Below are 15,178 nucleotides of genomic sequence, written 5' to 3'. Positions count from 1 at the left end.
CGAGGATGCAGAAGTCATTGGGGTGGGGAGAGGTTTTGGGAGGGGGGGAATTCTGGGGGGCAGAAATCCTAAATTCCTGCGGTGAGAGGTCTGCAGGGGTTGGGCAAGGGAGGAGCAGGAGGAGGAAGAACAGAAGCAGGAAGAAAAAGAAGATGAGGAGGAAGAGGAAGGTCTGTGCCTTACTTGGAGCAGAGCTTGGAGTTTCAGAGCCCCGGGCAGGTGAGTCCAAGCCAGGTCCTTGGGAAGGAGGTGCCCAGAGCCTCCTTGGAGGCACACGTGGTTCCATAGGGATGTGGGACCCGCAGGGCAATGCCACTAAAACACCACTTCAGGGGGATTTTGGGAATGGATGCCGGGAATGAGGTTTGGTTTGCCTTGGAGCCCTCCCAGAAGAACCACAAGTGTCCTTGGGGAGCACCAGGCCTCGGGGCTGCTAAGGACTCCTGCAGGAACAGGGATGGATGGATGGATGGATGGAGCTGGGACATCCAGTGCTGATCCCCTGGGTGGATGTTCCTGTGCGTGCAGCTGGGAAGTGCCACCTCCCTGGGGACAGGTGGGTGTCCTGAAGGTTGTCCTGCACCTTTCCAGCCTGCGGTGGCTGAGCTCCACAGGGAGAAGCTGAAGAATTCTTGTCTCATCGTTATCCAAACAGCATCTGCAGGGCCGGGATTGAATCTGGCAGCAGGCAGGCTGCAAATGTGCTCACCAGATTTCTGGGAAGCCTGGGAGAGGCAGATGAAGCAGAAAGGTCCTTTCCAAGAGCTCCCTCGCTGTGCTCACCCCCAGCAGCTCCCTGGCACGCCAAGCCCCCCGATTATCCCCCTTTGTCCTCTCTGCCAAGGGATTTCCTGGAAAACCGAGGTTGTGGGGTGCAGCTGCTCTCTCTTTGCAGCCACAGCTTTTATCGTCTGTTGGGCCTTGTTTTAATTTAAAGAAGAGAGGTTTGGGGCTTTTTGAAGGCTGGAGGAGCAGCACCTGGATCCAGCCTGTTCCTGGGAGCGGTGGGGAGAGTGGAATTGCCAACAGCCCTTTCCAAACAGGTGCTGTTGCCTTTGGAGATCCCAAATCAGCACCCTCACCCCCCTCTGAGGGATCTGAGCTCGGAGCAGGAAGTTTGAGGGTGTCCAGCTGCTGCAACATTCCCTGGATTTAAAGGTACCTGGACTGGGTTTGGAGGTGCAGGGGGGCGAGTGCCCCACGAAGGGGGATTTCCTCAGCACAGCGGGCTCCTCCCTCCCCAGATTACAAATTTTATGGAATATTGTGTGTCAGGAACTTGGGTTTGGTGTCCCCAAAAGGGACTTTTGCCTGAAGGGAGAAGGGGGGCGAGGGGTGCACAGGGGCTGCTTCCATCCCATCGGCACCGGCCAAAACTGGCAGCTGGAGCTGGTGACTCTCCAGCTAGAAAATTATCCATCCATGGATTATTTCAGGTGCTCCAAGGTGTCCTCCAGCCCACCCTCTGCCCAAAATCTGCTGCTTGACATGAGACCCTCCTGAAAACCTGGACGGACTCAAATTGCTCCCAAATCCAGGCAATTCTGGTTCGGGAGACACAGTTGGGATGGGAAGGGACAATGATCATTTCCAAGGGCTGTTCCTCTTTATAAAGCCACGTTGTCAGTGCAAGACCTGCTGCTCGTTTATTTTTGTTTTGTTTTGTTTTTTTTCTTTATAAATAGCTGTGGAGTTCATGGAAATCTGGGCTTGCTTTCCAGGAGGAAATCTGGGCTGAGATTTGGGGATTTGGGAACCATATCACCTTTTTTTTTTTTTTTTTTTTTTTTTTTTTTTTTTTTTTTTTTTTTTTTTGTTTCCTTTTAAACTGAGCAATAGCTCAGCTCCAATAAGGAGCCCAAAGCTCTCTGAGGCACGGAGAATTCCAGCACAACCAAAGGCTTTTGCTGGCCCTGAAAGGCAAGGCTGGGAACTGCAAGGGGAAGGGAAACCCAAGGAGAACGCTCACCGCGGCACACGGGCTGGTTTGTTCCCGGGATGGGTTCTGACGGGATCTTTCCCCTTTGGATAAACTCTGGGAGGGCAGGGAGACGGGATATCCATGTCCCTGTGAGCTTCAGGGAATCCAGTCTGGTTCATCACTGCATCTCCCAGCTTATAGATACCATGGATAAAAGGACAAAAATGAGAGTTTGATGTAGGCTTTTGAGGTACTGTGGGATCCAACCCCATGGGGAGAGTTTTGGGATGAGGCTGCTCCCCACTGGGGAAAATGGAGGAGAAATTCCAAGTCCTGGAGGCACTTTGCTGCATTTCTCCTTCGCTCTTGGCCAACCCACACAGCTTTCCTGTATTCTTTTTTTTTAAATCATAATATTTAAGAAACCCCAAACCAGAAACCCCTGGAGGGTCTGGCTGGGAAGCTGTGGCTGCAATTACTGGTGCTTAAAGGCTGTAGGAAAATATTGATGGAAAGGGCTGGGCCTTCCCAAGTGCAACCCCACAGAAGTGGAAAACCCCTGTGGTTCTCTGTGCTCTCCCTTCTTCCAGCCAGGCTGAAAGGCGACGACAGAACTCTGGAAAGGAGCGTGATCCAGAGGGTGTGCAGTGACGGAAGCCTCTCTTAGGGGACAGTGATCCTAAATCCCAGTGGGAATAACCCTTGGTCCCCGCTTTCCGGGTGTTTCACCAAAAATCTCGGCTTCTCGAACTCTGCTTATGGAGGCCGGTGAGTTAAACGTGTTTCCAGGCTCCCGCTCCATCCCTTCCCTGGGCACTGTCCACCTGCTGGTGCCACATCCTGCCCGGCCCAGAGAACACAGAGGGCTGGCAAATCCCAGAATCCTGGAATGGTTTGGGTTGGAATGAACCTTAAAGCCCATCCAGTTCCAACTCCCTGCCATGGGAAGGGACCCCCGCCACCACATCGAGGTCCCTCAACAATCTTGGAGCTTGGGAAGCCCCACTGGATATAAAAAAGTAACCTCAAGGTCTTTTCAACCCTGAAAAGTCATGAAGAGGGAAAAGATGCTCCATTTTGCATAGGAGGAGATTTAAAAATGTTTTTAAAAAAACCCCTCTGGAAGGAGAGGGGCAGGACACCCTTCTGGAATCCAGGGAGCCACCCCGAAATATTTTTTTTCCCTGCGGCCGGTCAAGGCTAAGTGGTTTTTGTTGGCAGTGGGAGGAAGATGAAGGGAGGTTTCACTCTGCTGGTGGGAGCCAGTTCATGCTGGGATTTGTGATGGGCAGGAAAGTCATAGATCCATTCCTCCTCCCAAAAACCAGGGGTTCTGGGAGGGTGGGAGAGGGCTCAGCCCAAAGCCCCATGCCATGGGCAGAGTTGAGGGGGCCCAAACTTGGCCAAATACTGAGTTGTTAAAAGCTCCAGCAGGATTTCTTTTTTTCCCCCCTGGGATTTGAGCTGCTTTTTGAGAAAAGGTTTTTAAAACCATCCCCATTTCCTGCTATGCCTCCTAGGCACGGCCTCCTGTCCCTGCTTATCCCACCTCATCCGCGCCATCCCAGGGTTTCCCTAATCCCACCTTGGGGGCCCCTCTGCCGTTCCATGGATGTGATTTAATCTCGTGCCATGTGACAGAGCTTTGCCTTCAGCTGCTGCAGCCAAACGACCTCATCGGCTGCCCCCCTCCCAGCCCATTTCGTGGTGGGAAACAGGGAATTGCCAATCCTTGGGCAGCTTTTGTGACTTTTGGGTGCTGCTGCCACGTCCCTTTCTCTCCCTTAGACAGAGGATTAAACTTTCCCAATGTACCAGGATCCTAGATCATCCCAAAGATCCCCTTTTTTCTCTCCTCTGCCCTGTTTCTGCAGGTTTTGCAGCCAGAGTGAACTTTCCTCCACATGGATCTATAAAGCCTGACAGGTAATTATTCCATTGGCTTCAAATGATGCCATGGGTGAACAGCTCTGAATCACCACAGGGTTTATTCGCTTCTCCTTGTTTCCCTTTTCCGGGTCATGGAGAGTGTTGGGCACTCCAATGCCTACAACATCCCTGGTGGAAGGAACTCCTCTTCTTCCTTGGTGTTTTTATTTTATTTTATTTTATTTTATTTTATTTTATTTTATTTTATTTTATTTTATTTTATTTATCTATTCCCTTTATTTTACCTAGATTTGGGGTCCCATGGGTCCATCACCTACAGTTTTGCAATAAACCTCTCCTGACTGCGTCCCAAGGGGATCCCCAGCCCCTTTGGGATGGACATCACAGTCTGCTAGCTCATATCCGAGCTTTTCTCATCCTTTTTTTTTTTTTTCATCCTGATGCAGTCCAGCATTTTCTTCTCCATCCAACACTGGATATTGCCCCACCTGCAATGAAAGATTGATCCTGGAGAGGAAAAACACTATCCAGGGGCTTATGTGGGCCACAGATGAGAATTTTCCTGGTGGATTTGGCCATCGTGGGACTCTCCTGAAGTCTGGGGTGAGCAGGGCTTTGGCCTTGAGATTGCTGGGGTTTTGCCTGGATGCGGGATGGGGAAACAGTTTTAGATCCCAAGTTTTTTATATCTTGGCAGCCAACAGGTTGCAATACAGCTTGGAAAAATCCAGATCTCCTCTGATCACCTGCAGGCAGGGTGAGATGAGTGTGAATGGGGACTGGAGCATGGAAAAGTCAATGGAAATTTCAGATTTACAGAGCTTTGGCACCGGTGGGGATTGCAAGTGTCCTGGGAAGCGGCTTCCCTGTGGTTTTGGGTGCAGGGAGCACCCTGAGCTGCAGCACTCCTTTTGGCAGCCCCGGAGTTAATCCAAGGGAGGGTCCACTGGCTCAGGGGAAGCAGGAACAGGGACAAAATCCCCCAAGTTGGAACAACAACAACAAAAGCCCAAGCAGGAGATCGAGGAGGCTCAGCACTCCCAGGGCTTCAGGTGTGGAGGAAACACTCAACCAGAGCTACCTCAGCAAACTGGCAAAACCCACCCCCCCCAACTTTTTAAATTGTCCCCCTGTAGAAAAAAGCCTTTTAAAATTAATATTTTTCGTGTCCTGCCCCTGCAGCCACCTGCGGCTACGTGAGGGCTGCAGGGGAGCGGGTGGGAGGGAGAGAGGGAGGGAGGGAGGGAGCTTGGCTTAAGTAACGCTCCTGGGTTAGTCTGGATCAAGTTCCTTCGGCTCCACGGGTCTCAGACGCGGCCAGGAGGGGAAAACTGCCCTGGGAAAGAGGAGGAAAACCTGCTGCTGGTGGGAAAACCACTGGGAAAAACACCGAGGACACTTCGGGGGCTGTGACAGCGTCTCCGAATCTGCTTTTAGGTAAAGGGGTGCCGGGGGGGGTGCAGGGGATGCTGCGCTGTGCCAGGGGACAGGAATGGTGGCACCATTCCCACCCTGCCATGGGGCAGTGGGATGGGGCCTGGGATACAGGGACAAGCCGGTGCCACCCCATGAGGCTGTCACCACAGGTGACCCCGCACCTGGAGGAACAGCGGGTGCCCGTTCCCTTGGGCTCAGCCAGCGCCCAGACCCTGCCCACGGGCGGTTTTGCTCTGTGGTTATCCAAACGCTTTTCCAGGGAAGAGAGAGAGAAAGGAGATGGAAAGAGGATGTTGCATCCCCTCCTCTCTCGACCCACCCTGGGATGTTTTCCTGCAGCCCTGGCTGTTTGCTGCCGCTTCCAAACCGAGCAGGGAAGTGAGGCCAAACCCCACGGAGCAGCGGAGGCTGGAGCGCGGCCCCAGTTCCCGTCGTCCGTGGCCCCATCTCCCTCCCGGGCTCTGGGCCACGTGCGTCCTCCTCCTCCTCCTCGGTGTCGCTGGGTGCTGCTGGCTGTGCCAAGGGGCTGAGCCACCGCCAGCGAGCCCAGCAGTGGGATTTGCTGTGGAGGAGGCTGTGGAAGGGACTCCCCTTGCCTCGGGATCAGCGCAGAGAGAACGGAGTTGCAGCTTTCCTGCTTTTAAATAGATCCTTTTTTATTATTATTTAATTAGGGTTTTGGTTTTTTTGTGCGTGCTTTTGGAGCTATCCCAGAGGATCTTTTGGAGCTGTCCCGGAGGATCTTTTGGAGCCATCCCGGAGGGTTTTCTTTCCCGTGCTGCTGCAGGAGGGGAGAGCAGCGGAGCCGCGGCATCCCTACGACCGCGCCATGCCCCTCTCCCGCCACACCGGCCAAATCCCGGAGTCCACCTGGACCCTTGGGTTCAGGGAGATGACGGAGCCCTGGAAAGGCGCCGTGGGCTGCCTCGGCGTGGCCGTCTTCTTCGCCATGACCATCGGCATCATCTCGTGGCAGGCGCTGGAGCAGTCCCCGGAGGAGTGGGTGCTGCGGGGCCGGGCGGCGGGGATGCTGTGGGAGCGCGGCCGCGGGGCGCTGCTGCTGCGGGCGCTGCCGGCCGGCCGGCCCGTGCTGGCCATCGCCGTGGGCAGCGTGCCGGCCACCGAGCCCCCGCCGCCCCGGGACCGCTGCTGGCACGACGGCGGACAGTTCTGCTATTCCTGGGAGGAGGACGCCGAGCTCCGGCTCTCCCTGGAGCCGCCGGCGGCCCCCGGGACCGAGTGCTACGGCGTCCGCTGGACCCCGCTGCGCCCCGACGTGACGCTGAAGGTAACGGGGACCCCTCTGTCCCAGCTCCAGATCCTTCGGGATCCGGCAAGGCGGGGTGATCCTGACCCGTAATCCCCCGCTGCGGCCGCGGCTCCCCGTCTTCCACGGCCGGAGGGCGCCGGGCGGGAAAAAAACCTTTTGGAAGCATCGTGCTCTGTGGCTGAGCCCCAAAATCCGCTGGTGGCGGTGCCACGTCGGTGACCCCGGGGTGGGAGAGCTGTGTTTCTGTGGAGACGGAGTAAATACCCACTGGAGATGACAATGCTGGCGAGAACCCCTCGGGAAGGTCTCTTCCAGCACAGACACAATGGGCAGCTCCCGCGGGATGGGAATAATCCGTGTCCGCTGCGGCAAACATTTTTGGTATCATTCCCTGTTTTCTCCCTCAGTTAAATAAAAGCAGACTCTGGGAAGGAGCCTTAGGAGGGGAAGGAGAATCGCAGTTGGAACGGGGGTATCCAGTTGTGGGGAGCCCTCGGAGCAGGGAGGGAAGCGGGACGGGATTCCCTGGGACGGAGGATAGTTGCCCTTTAGCCACAAATCACCTGTTGGCACTGTTCTGCGTGGGTCGAAGGTGCTGCCTGAGCACAAACCCTGCATCTCCTCCACTGACATTGGTGTGAGGCGTTCGAGAGGATGAGTGAGACCGGAATAGGCTTTCCCCTACTTTTTGGAAAAAAAACCAACCCCAAACCGTCGGAAAATACGATCCAGCGAAATCTGAGTTAAGAACAGACTGTTTCCCCTCTTTCCCAGCTGGTGTAACCAGCTCAGCTGACACCTGGTACAGCTATTCCGAGCCTCCAGGTTTCCACTTTAATAATTTACATCTCCTCTCCCTACCCCTCAGAGAGACTTAACCTCTCTGTGCCCCCGAGCTCAGGACTCCAGGAGGCTCTGGAGCCTCGGGATTGGGAATAAACATGGGGTGGGTTAAGTGGGGGCTCTCTGGGTCCCCTCTGCCACCCCAGGCCCCTTTCACGGCCCCAGATCCCTGGGCTTTCGGGGAAGCCCATCCCACCTGGGAAGTCACAAGGTCGCTAAGTCCTGCTGATCCCTCGATCTGGCAGAAAGGGGCAAGTCTGAGAAGCTTCGAAGTGAAAGCTGATGATTTCTGGCAGGAGGCGGGTCAAGGATAGGGATGTCCCCCATCCCAGGGCCCCGTCAGGCCTACGAGAAGTGCCCCAAATCTCCAAACTGAGTCTCTTGAGGGAAATTCTTGTTATCAGCCCTCGGGAAAGAGGGAAGCTGTGCCTTGGGAGGGAGGATGTGTCACCCCCAGGACACTGGTGCCATCAAAGTGGGGGCTCAAGATGTGGCTAAAAGCTCTCTGTGAGGGCTCAGGTGGGGACATCTGCACTTGCAGATTCACCCCAGAAACTCCAGGGAAGGCAGCTGGAGAGCTTAATGTGTTTTTCAAGTAAAACAGAGGAATAAAAAAACCACCAGAGAAAAAACCACCAAATGAAAAATACCAACCAAATAAAAAATCTGACCAGACCAAAAAAACCCAAACAAACCAACAAACCAAAATATGTAGATTTTCCAGCTGAAAGTGCCCTCAGTGCATTTTAAAGCAATTTCTTTGAATTTCCCCCTCCATTGTCCTGTCCCACAACTGCAGAGTCTCTTTGCTCAAACCTTTGCAGCATCTTTTCACCTGCGACTCAGAGGTGTTTGATAACTGTGGTGGGGTGCAGAAGCGTGATTGCCGTGGCAGTTTGATTTTATTTGTGCTCCTCCAGCAAAAACTGACAGGCTTTGGGAAGCGTGTCTTGCTTTTCCTTCTTTTTTTTTTTTTTTTAATGAAACCGTAATTTTACGCTGTAGAAGGGACACCTTCCACCAGCACGGTTTGCTCCAAGCCTGGCCTTCCTGTTCTCCCTGAGTATTCCCTGCTCTCTGATGATGCTTTCCTGGCTGCAGGATTGTTTTTCCATGGCTAATGTCTCCTGGTACGGAGGGCCGAGCGTCCGTGCCCAGCGCTGGCCCCTCAACGGCGCCGAGAGCCCCGCGCAGCCCTTGGTCAGCGGCGACCTCAGCACAAACCCCGACGGTTTCGGACCTGTCCTGGAGAGGTACTTCCTGGGATCCACAGGTAACCACCTCCTTCCCTGCCCAGTGCCCAACAGCTTCAATCCCTGCGCTTTTCTGCCCTCTCTTCACCTCTAAAGCAGCTGGTTAAAGAGCGGCGGAGATGTCTCCGGCAGTAAAATATCCTGCAAATGTAGCAGCAACAGGGGGCGTGGGATGGATCCCACACCGCCTCATCCCTGTGGGAAAGGCCGTGATACTGAAGCTGAGTGCCTGAGGATGGGGTGGCCCAAGTCACTCCAGGGACATCCCGTGCTCTTGGCGTGCTTGGTTTGTTTTAAAGCCCAGATTTGTGCCCATTGCTGCATCCCCAGCTCCACTCGAGCGGCTTTGATGCCGCTGTGGGATGCTGGATTAGGGCAGGAGTTCTGCTGCTGGTGTAATTTTTGGGGGGTATATTTGGATTATTCCGCAGAACATCGAGCTTCAGGTATTACCCCAAATTAATCCAATTGACATGCAGCTGCCCTGCACTGCTGAGGCTGTGGAATGCTGAGCAAAAAGGCCGGGAAAGGGAGAAATCCAGCCCTTGAAACGCATTTTGGAAGGCATTTTGGAAGGCATTTTGGACTCTGCAAGGGAATAGCGGGAGCAGGGTGGAGATGGTTGGCACTGCTGGATACGTGGTGGGATCAACCCAGGAGGCCTTGGCACCAGTCAGGCTCTGCCCCGCTCATCCCTGTGGCTCTCAGGACCGGGAGCAGCCGGGTCCTTGCCGAAACAGCGTTCTCCCACTTCTCCCCCAAAGGAGTGACGGTGACGGTGGCTCCGGACGTGTCGCTGCTCCTGTCTCTGGAGAGCCACAGGCAGTTCTGCCTGGAGACGCCGGCGGGACGAGCGGAGGCCCTGCACTACCAGCTGTGCGTCAGCGCCGACGTGGCGGCCGCGCACCGGCACGCGGCCGGCGCTCCGGCGGGAGCGGCTCGGACACCGCCGGACACCGCGCTCCTGGGGTCAGCGCTCCTTCCCCCGCCGGCGGGAACCCTCCCGAACGTCCGGCTCGCTGCCCCAAGCATCTCACGAGGGATTTCCCACCCTGCAGGTCTCCGATCTGGCGGTACCACGGCCCGGAGGGTTCGGCCGCCAGGATCAAGCGAGGCCTGAGGTCGCTGGCGCGGAGGCTGAAGCGGCATCGCCTTCAGGAGGGCGTCGTGGCCCTGGGGGAGCGCGGCACCGCCGTCCTCGCCGCCGCGGTACGGCCGTCCTGCCGCCCTCCGGGCACGTGGGGAGCGTGGTGCTCCTCTCCCACAAACCCCCCCTTATTCCTGCCTTTCCTGCCCGCAGGACCTCGTGCCCTCGGAGCGCAGGAAGAGGCAGGTCCCGGCCCTGGCGGAACCTCTGGAGCTCTCCATCACGCTGTCCCCGTACGCCAGCGTCACCTCCCCGCTCTTCCTGCGCTCCCTGCGTGGTGGCGAGGCAGCGGGATACTGGCTCAGCCGCCAGCCCCGACCCGGAGGCAGCTCGGTACGGGACCCCCCTCAGCCCCCAAACCAAAATTAAAGCTGAATAAACCCCCTCGGGTTTATTATTTATCAAGGGACGCAGCCCAATCCCACTGTCGTGGGACACAGCATCTCTCCTCGCTCCTTCGGAAGCAGCTGTAAAGTTTCCGCTTCCAGCGTTCAGAAGATTCCCCAACTCCATTTTGTGCGGTCATTTTAATGATCCCTGTGCCACCAGCTCAGGGATTTTTGGGGAGGTTGAGGGAGAGTTCACTCCTTGATGCGCTGCACCGTGACGGTGCAGGATGGGATGGGGGCAGCACGGCATCCTCCAGCCTTGCACCTCGGATTCAGCAGGGCATTCTACGGATCTGACAGGGATTTGCACCCTCCTCCTCCTCCTCCTCCGCAGATCCCGCTGCTGACCACCTGGAAGGGGCAGCTCTGCGCCCGCCTGAACGTCACCAGTGAGGCAGCGCTGCGCTGGTACCTGGCTCGTGCCCGGCGCCTGCGGCAGGCACTGGGGGCCACCTACGTGGCCTTCGAGGGAGTGGAGGGCAATTCCTTCCTGGAGCAGGATGTCCCTGCTCCCGCCGAGCTGGCGGGTGATGGATACACCGAGGTGCTGGCGGCGGCGCTGGCGACGCTGGGAAACGGCACCGTCATCAGCGCCGGGACCAGGTGGGCACCGGGGCGAGGCTTCGCCGGAGCTGACGGGCACAAGAGCTTTGGGGGAATGGTTGAACTGGTGCTTGGGATGCGTTCTTGGTGTTCCGAGATGTTTCTTGGCACGCAGGGAAGCGGTGAGGAAGCGGGCTAGGGCAGCGTGTTGAGTCAACGATCCTTGTGGGATCTGAGGGTGGTACGGCCCCGGCATAGGGTGCCCAAAAAAGCTGTGGCTGCTCCGTCCCTGGAAGAGTCCAAGGCCGGGTTGGAGAAACCTGGGATAGTGGAAGGTGTCCCTGCCCATGGCAGGGGGTGGGACTGGACGGATTTCAATATCTCTTCCCACCCAAACCATTCTGGGACTATAATCTGGCCCCAGCGAGTCCCAAGCCAGCAGGGCATCACGGAATTTCAGCTCCTGCAAGCCCTCTAAGCACCTTGAAGGGTTTGTGTTGCTCCTCCAGATCCGGTCACCTCCCGCTGTTTGTCCAGATGAGCCCCCTGCGCTCCGACTGGAGCCACGCCGGGCTGAAGGGGCTCATCCCCTCCGTGCTGCACTACAGCCTCCTGGGCTACAACTTCTTCATCCCTGATGCAGTAGGTAAGGATTTTCCTCTCCCCCGTCCCCTGTTTCTGGCTTCTCTGCAGTGAGTTTTGCAGCCTTTTTCCGGGCACAGGAGGTACATTTGCACCTTCGGGATGCTACGGAGAGGCTTGGAGCGTTTAGCTTCCCAGTTTTCTGTTGTGCTGGCTTGCTTGGGATGAATGTTACCAGGGAAAAAAGGGAGGAATTAAAACCAAAAGAATATGCTGTAAATATTGCCAGGCAACTCCAGCGGCTGCCGGGTCTCTGGAGATGCCCTTCCCAGAGTTCCACCACAGCCCACCCCTTTGGGGCTTGGCTTGGGCTAAATCCCACCTGGCACAGCCAGGATCCGCATCCCCAGGCTTCTGGCTGGGGAATGGATGTTCCTAAAACTCCAGCAGCTCTGCTCCAAGTCTGCATTTCTTCTCCAAAGCAAAATGGCTGCAGAAATCCTGAAATAAAAGCATTATAAAAGGGCAAGAAACAACCTTTAATCAGGGCCAAGTGGATCCATTTCCCTTTTTCTCGGAGGTGGTGGAGTTAGTGGTGTTTAAACCATGCCCGGAGTGTGCAGGGGCTGTGCAGAAGCATCACACATGGACAGTTGAGTTAAACAACACCCCTGGAATAGGGGTTGAGAGCAATATTTCAACTTGGCCTCCATTTTTAGCCTGTTTTCCTTAGAAAATGAGGCTCAAGCAATCCCAGCATGGGAGTTTGCTTTCCAAAGAGGTGCCGGAGCCCTTGGCTCGGATGGATGGGAGCGCAGATCCTCCTGCACAGAGGGAGCTGGGAAATTTGCTGTCAGGGGTTGTGTCCCAGCAGCCTGGGAGCTGCAAGAGTTGAGAAAAGCCTCTGGAGGAAACAGGAATTTGTGGATGGCTGGGTGAGCCCTCACCTTTGGGGGGGTTTGTGCCATTTCCAGGGAAGCTGTGCCAGGTTTTCAGAGGCACGGCTCCCGGGGTGCTTTAGGCACTGGAAAGGAGCTCCGAGGTTTCCCAAGAACCTTTCTAAGCCATGTGGGGCCCTCACTCCAGCGCCATGTTCCTGCAGGAGGGAGCGTGGCTGGAGCCACCCCGGGGGACCCGGAGCTGTTTGTGAGGTGGCTGCAGATTGTGACATTCCTGCCCGTGATGGCCTTTGGGACCCCGCCCTGGCTCTGCTGTGACGCCTGGGTACGTATCCCACGTTCCAGATGGGAGGACACCGGGATTCTGACATGGTCAATGTGCCCAAAAACCATGGAAGGCCTGGCAGAGGTCTCCTGCCAGCTGCACTGAAGCAGGAATAAATCCATTATCTATGGGTGTAGATCCAGGTACCAATGAATTTAAATCCAGTGGATCTGTATCTGTTACCAATGGATTTAATTATATTTCAATTCAGTGGATTCATAGGCATTATCAGTGGATTGAAATCCAATTTAATAAGGTCCTTTATCAACAGATGACGATTGATAAATCCATTTAAATCCAATTAATTAATAACAATTATCAGTAGCTGTAAATCCATGGGTTCATATTCACCATGTCAATGGATCTAAATTAACTTAAATCCAATGGACTCGTATCCATTATCAATGGATGTAAATCCATTTAAATCCAGTGGGTTTATATTCATTATCGATAGATTTAAATTCATTTCTATCCAGTAGATTAATGTTCTATGTAAATGGATTTAAATACATTTAAATCTAATAGATTCATACCTGTTATCAATATATTTACATACAATTGGATCCAATGCATTTGTAACCACTATGAATAGATTTAAATGCAATGGATTTATAATAAATTATGATTTAAATCCATTTAAATCAAATGGATTAATATCCATTGTCAGTGTATTTAAAATTATTAAAATCCAATGGATTTGTATCCATTAGCAGTGTATCTAAACTCATTCAAATCCACTGTATTTAAATTAATTAACAATAGATTTAAATCTATTAAAATCCAATGTATTCATATCTGTTATCAGTAGATATAAATCCAGTGGACTTATAGCAATTACCCATGGATTTAAAGCCATTTCAATACAATTGGTTTATGTCCATTGTCAATGGATTTAAATGCATTACCAATGGATTTATATCCAAATCAATTAATATCCAATATCAACTCCATTTGCAGCATAACTTGATCAGGACATTCCAATTCAGTCATTTCTCTTCCCAAGGGAATATATATTTTACTTTTAATTCTTTAAGTATTTATTTTTTGTTTTTCCCTGCCTGCTTTGCTGTTTCCTGGATGTCTGGCTCCTCATGGATTGCTCCCCCACCTGCAGGTCCTGAATCTGACCCGCCAGTGCATCCAGAGGCACCGGGACTTTGTCGTGCCGCTGCTCCTAAAATACAGTGAGGAGTGGCAGAGTTTGGGATACCCCATCTTCCGTCCTGCCTGGTGGCTCAGCCCCACGGATCCAGCTGCATTCACCATAGAGGATGAGTTTCTCATTGGAGATGAGGTGGGAATTCTGCATTATTCCTGTCAATCCAGCTCTGCACTAGTACACACCAGGAATTGGGTTTGAGCAGGTTTAAATCCAAGCCAAAGCGGATGAGTTTTGTGGGTTTGGGTTTTTTGCTTTTTGGAAAATCTTGGCTTTCCTCATGAAACCCTTACTTAGGATCCCAAAACCCCCTATCAGCTTTGGAAGCGAAATGATTTAGCAGGAATAAATATTGGGATGTTGGGAATACTCAGAATGTTGGGAACAGCTTTTGGGAACTGCTTTTCCCATAAAACTAAGGGGAAAAAATGCTTCCTGGAGGTGGGATTACATTGGCTCTATCACTGGGGAGGAGGTTTTGCAAGGAACACACATTTCTGATGTTTTTTTTTTCTGTTCTGGTTTTCGAAAATATAAACTGGATGGAATCTTGGGGCAGCTGCAGGCAGGGATGGTCCCAATCCCAGTCAAAGGAATGTCACTGCACTGCATTAATGTTTTTAAACTGACAGAAGGCAGGGATAGATGGGATTGGGAAGGAACTCCCTGTGAGGGTGGTGAGGCCCTGGCACAGGGTGCCCAGAGAAGTTGTTCCACCCCTGCAAGTGTCCAGGGCCAGGCTGGATGCGGCTTGGAGCAATCTGGGATTGTGGAAGATGCCCCTGCCCAGGGCAGGGGGTGGGACCGGATGATTTTTAAGGTGTCTTCCCACCCAAACTATTCCAGGATTCCACACCTACATCCCTGGCTAATCCTCCCTTCTGCTGAAGTTCTTCTTTCTTCCTTTTTCTTTTCCCTGCAGGTCCTGGTTGCTCCAATAACAGAAAAGGGACAAACGTGGAGGGATATCTATCTGCCAGGAGAGGGGCACCTCTGGCTGGACACCAACACAGCCCGAGTGTTTGATGGTGGCACCACCCTCAGGAATTTCTCTGCCAGCCTGGCCGAGGTGCCCGTGTTTGTAAGAACCTCCTGAATCCAGGCTGGGCAGCTCCGGGACAGAGACCTTCGAGGGCAGCGCCGGTCGCAGGCGCTCGCTCTCCCCTCAGACTTCCAGCCTCTTTGCACTTTTCCAAGATCCTTTTGTTTTGTTTTTGTTGGGGGTTTTCTTTTTTTTTTTTTTTTTTTTTTTTTTTTTTAATTTCAGCAGAAACTGGCTGAATTTTCTTACTCGTTGTTATCCTAAAATAGTGGCTCTGCCGCCAACATCCGTCCGCACCGAATGCTGCGTTTTTCCCAGGGTTTTCCTGGTGAAATGTTTGTGTGTGTGTGTTCAGGTGGGCATATCCAGCATTTCCAGACCCCTGGCAACACGCTCAGAGGGGCAGGGAGAGGATTTTCCAGGGGATAAACGAACATCAGCTTATACCCGAGGGGACGTTCTGTATTTAATGAAAAAA

General features: G+C 53.6%; 1 protein-coding gene across 1 annotated transcript; it reads left to right on the top strand.

Moving 5' to 3' along the window:
* Window positions 1-461: 461 nt before the first annotated feature.
* LOC120754673 (SITS-binding protein-like) lies at window positions 462-15,148 on the top strand. The gene is made up of 16 exons (XM_040068530.2): window positions 462-556; window positions 1,044-1,158; window positions 2,512-2,689; window positions 3,796-3,847; window positions 4,258-4,414; window positions 5,088-5,248; window positions 5,923-6,536; window positions 8,463-8,634; window positions 9,379-9,583; window positions 9,673-9,823; window positions 9,915-10,094; window positions 10,485-10,753; window positions 11,203-11,339; window positions 12,378-12,499; window positions 13,614-13,793; window positions 14,581-15,148. Exons 7-16 carry the CDS (start codon window positions 6,078-6,080, stop codon window positions 14,752-14,754), a joined length of 2,049 nt encoding a protein of 682 aa, XP_039924464.1. The 5' UTR covers window positions 462-556; window positions 1,044-1,158; window positions 2,512-2,689; window positions 3,796-3,847; window positions 4,258-4,414; window positions 5,088-5,248; window positions 5,923-6,077; the 3' UTR covers window positions 14,755-15,148.
* Window positions 15,149-15,178: the final 30 nt, after the last annotated feature.

This window comes from Hirundo rustica, chromosome 6, assembly GCF_015227805.2.
Source record: "Hirundo rustica isolate bHirRus1 chromosome 6, bHirRus1.pri.v3, whole genome shotgun sequence".
Classification (NCBI taxonomy): Eukaryota; Metazoa; Chordata; class Aves; order Passeriformes; family Hirundinidae; genus Hirundo; species Hirundo rustica.
The sequence above is the reverse complement of the archived record's forward strand: the minus strand, read 5'-3'. Positions and strand labels throughout refer to the sequence as shown.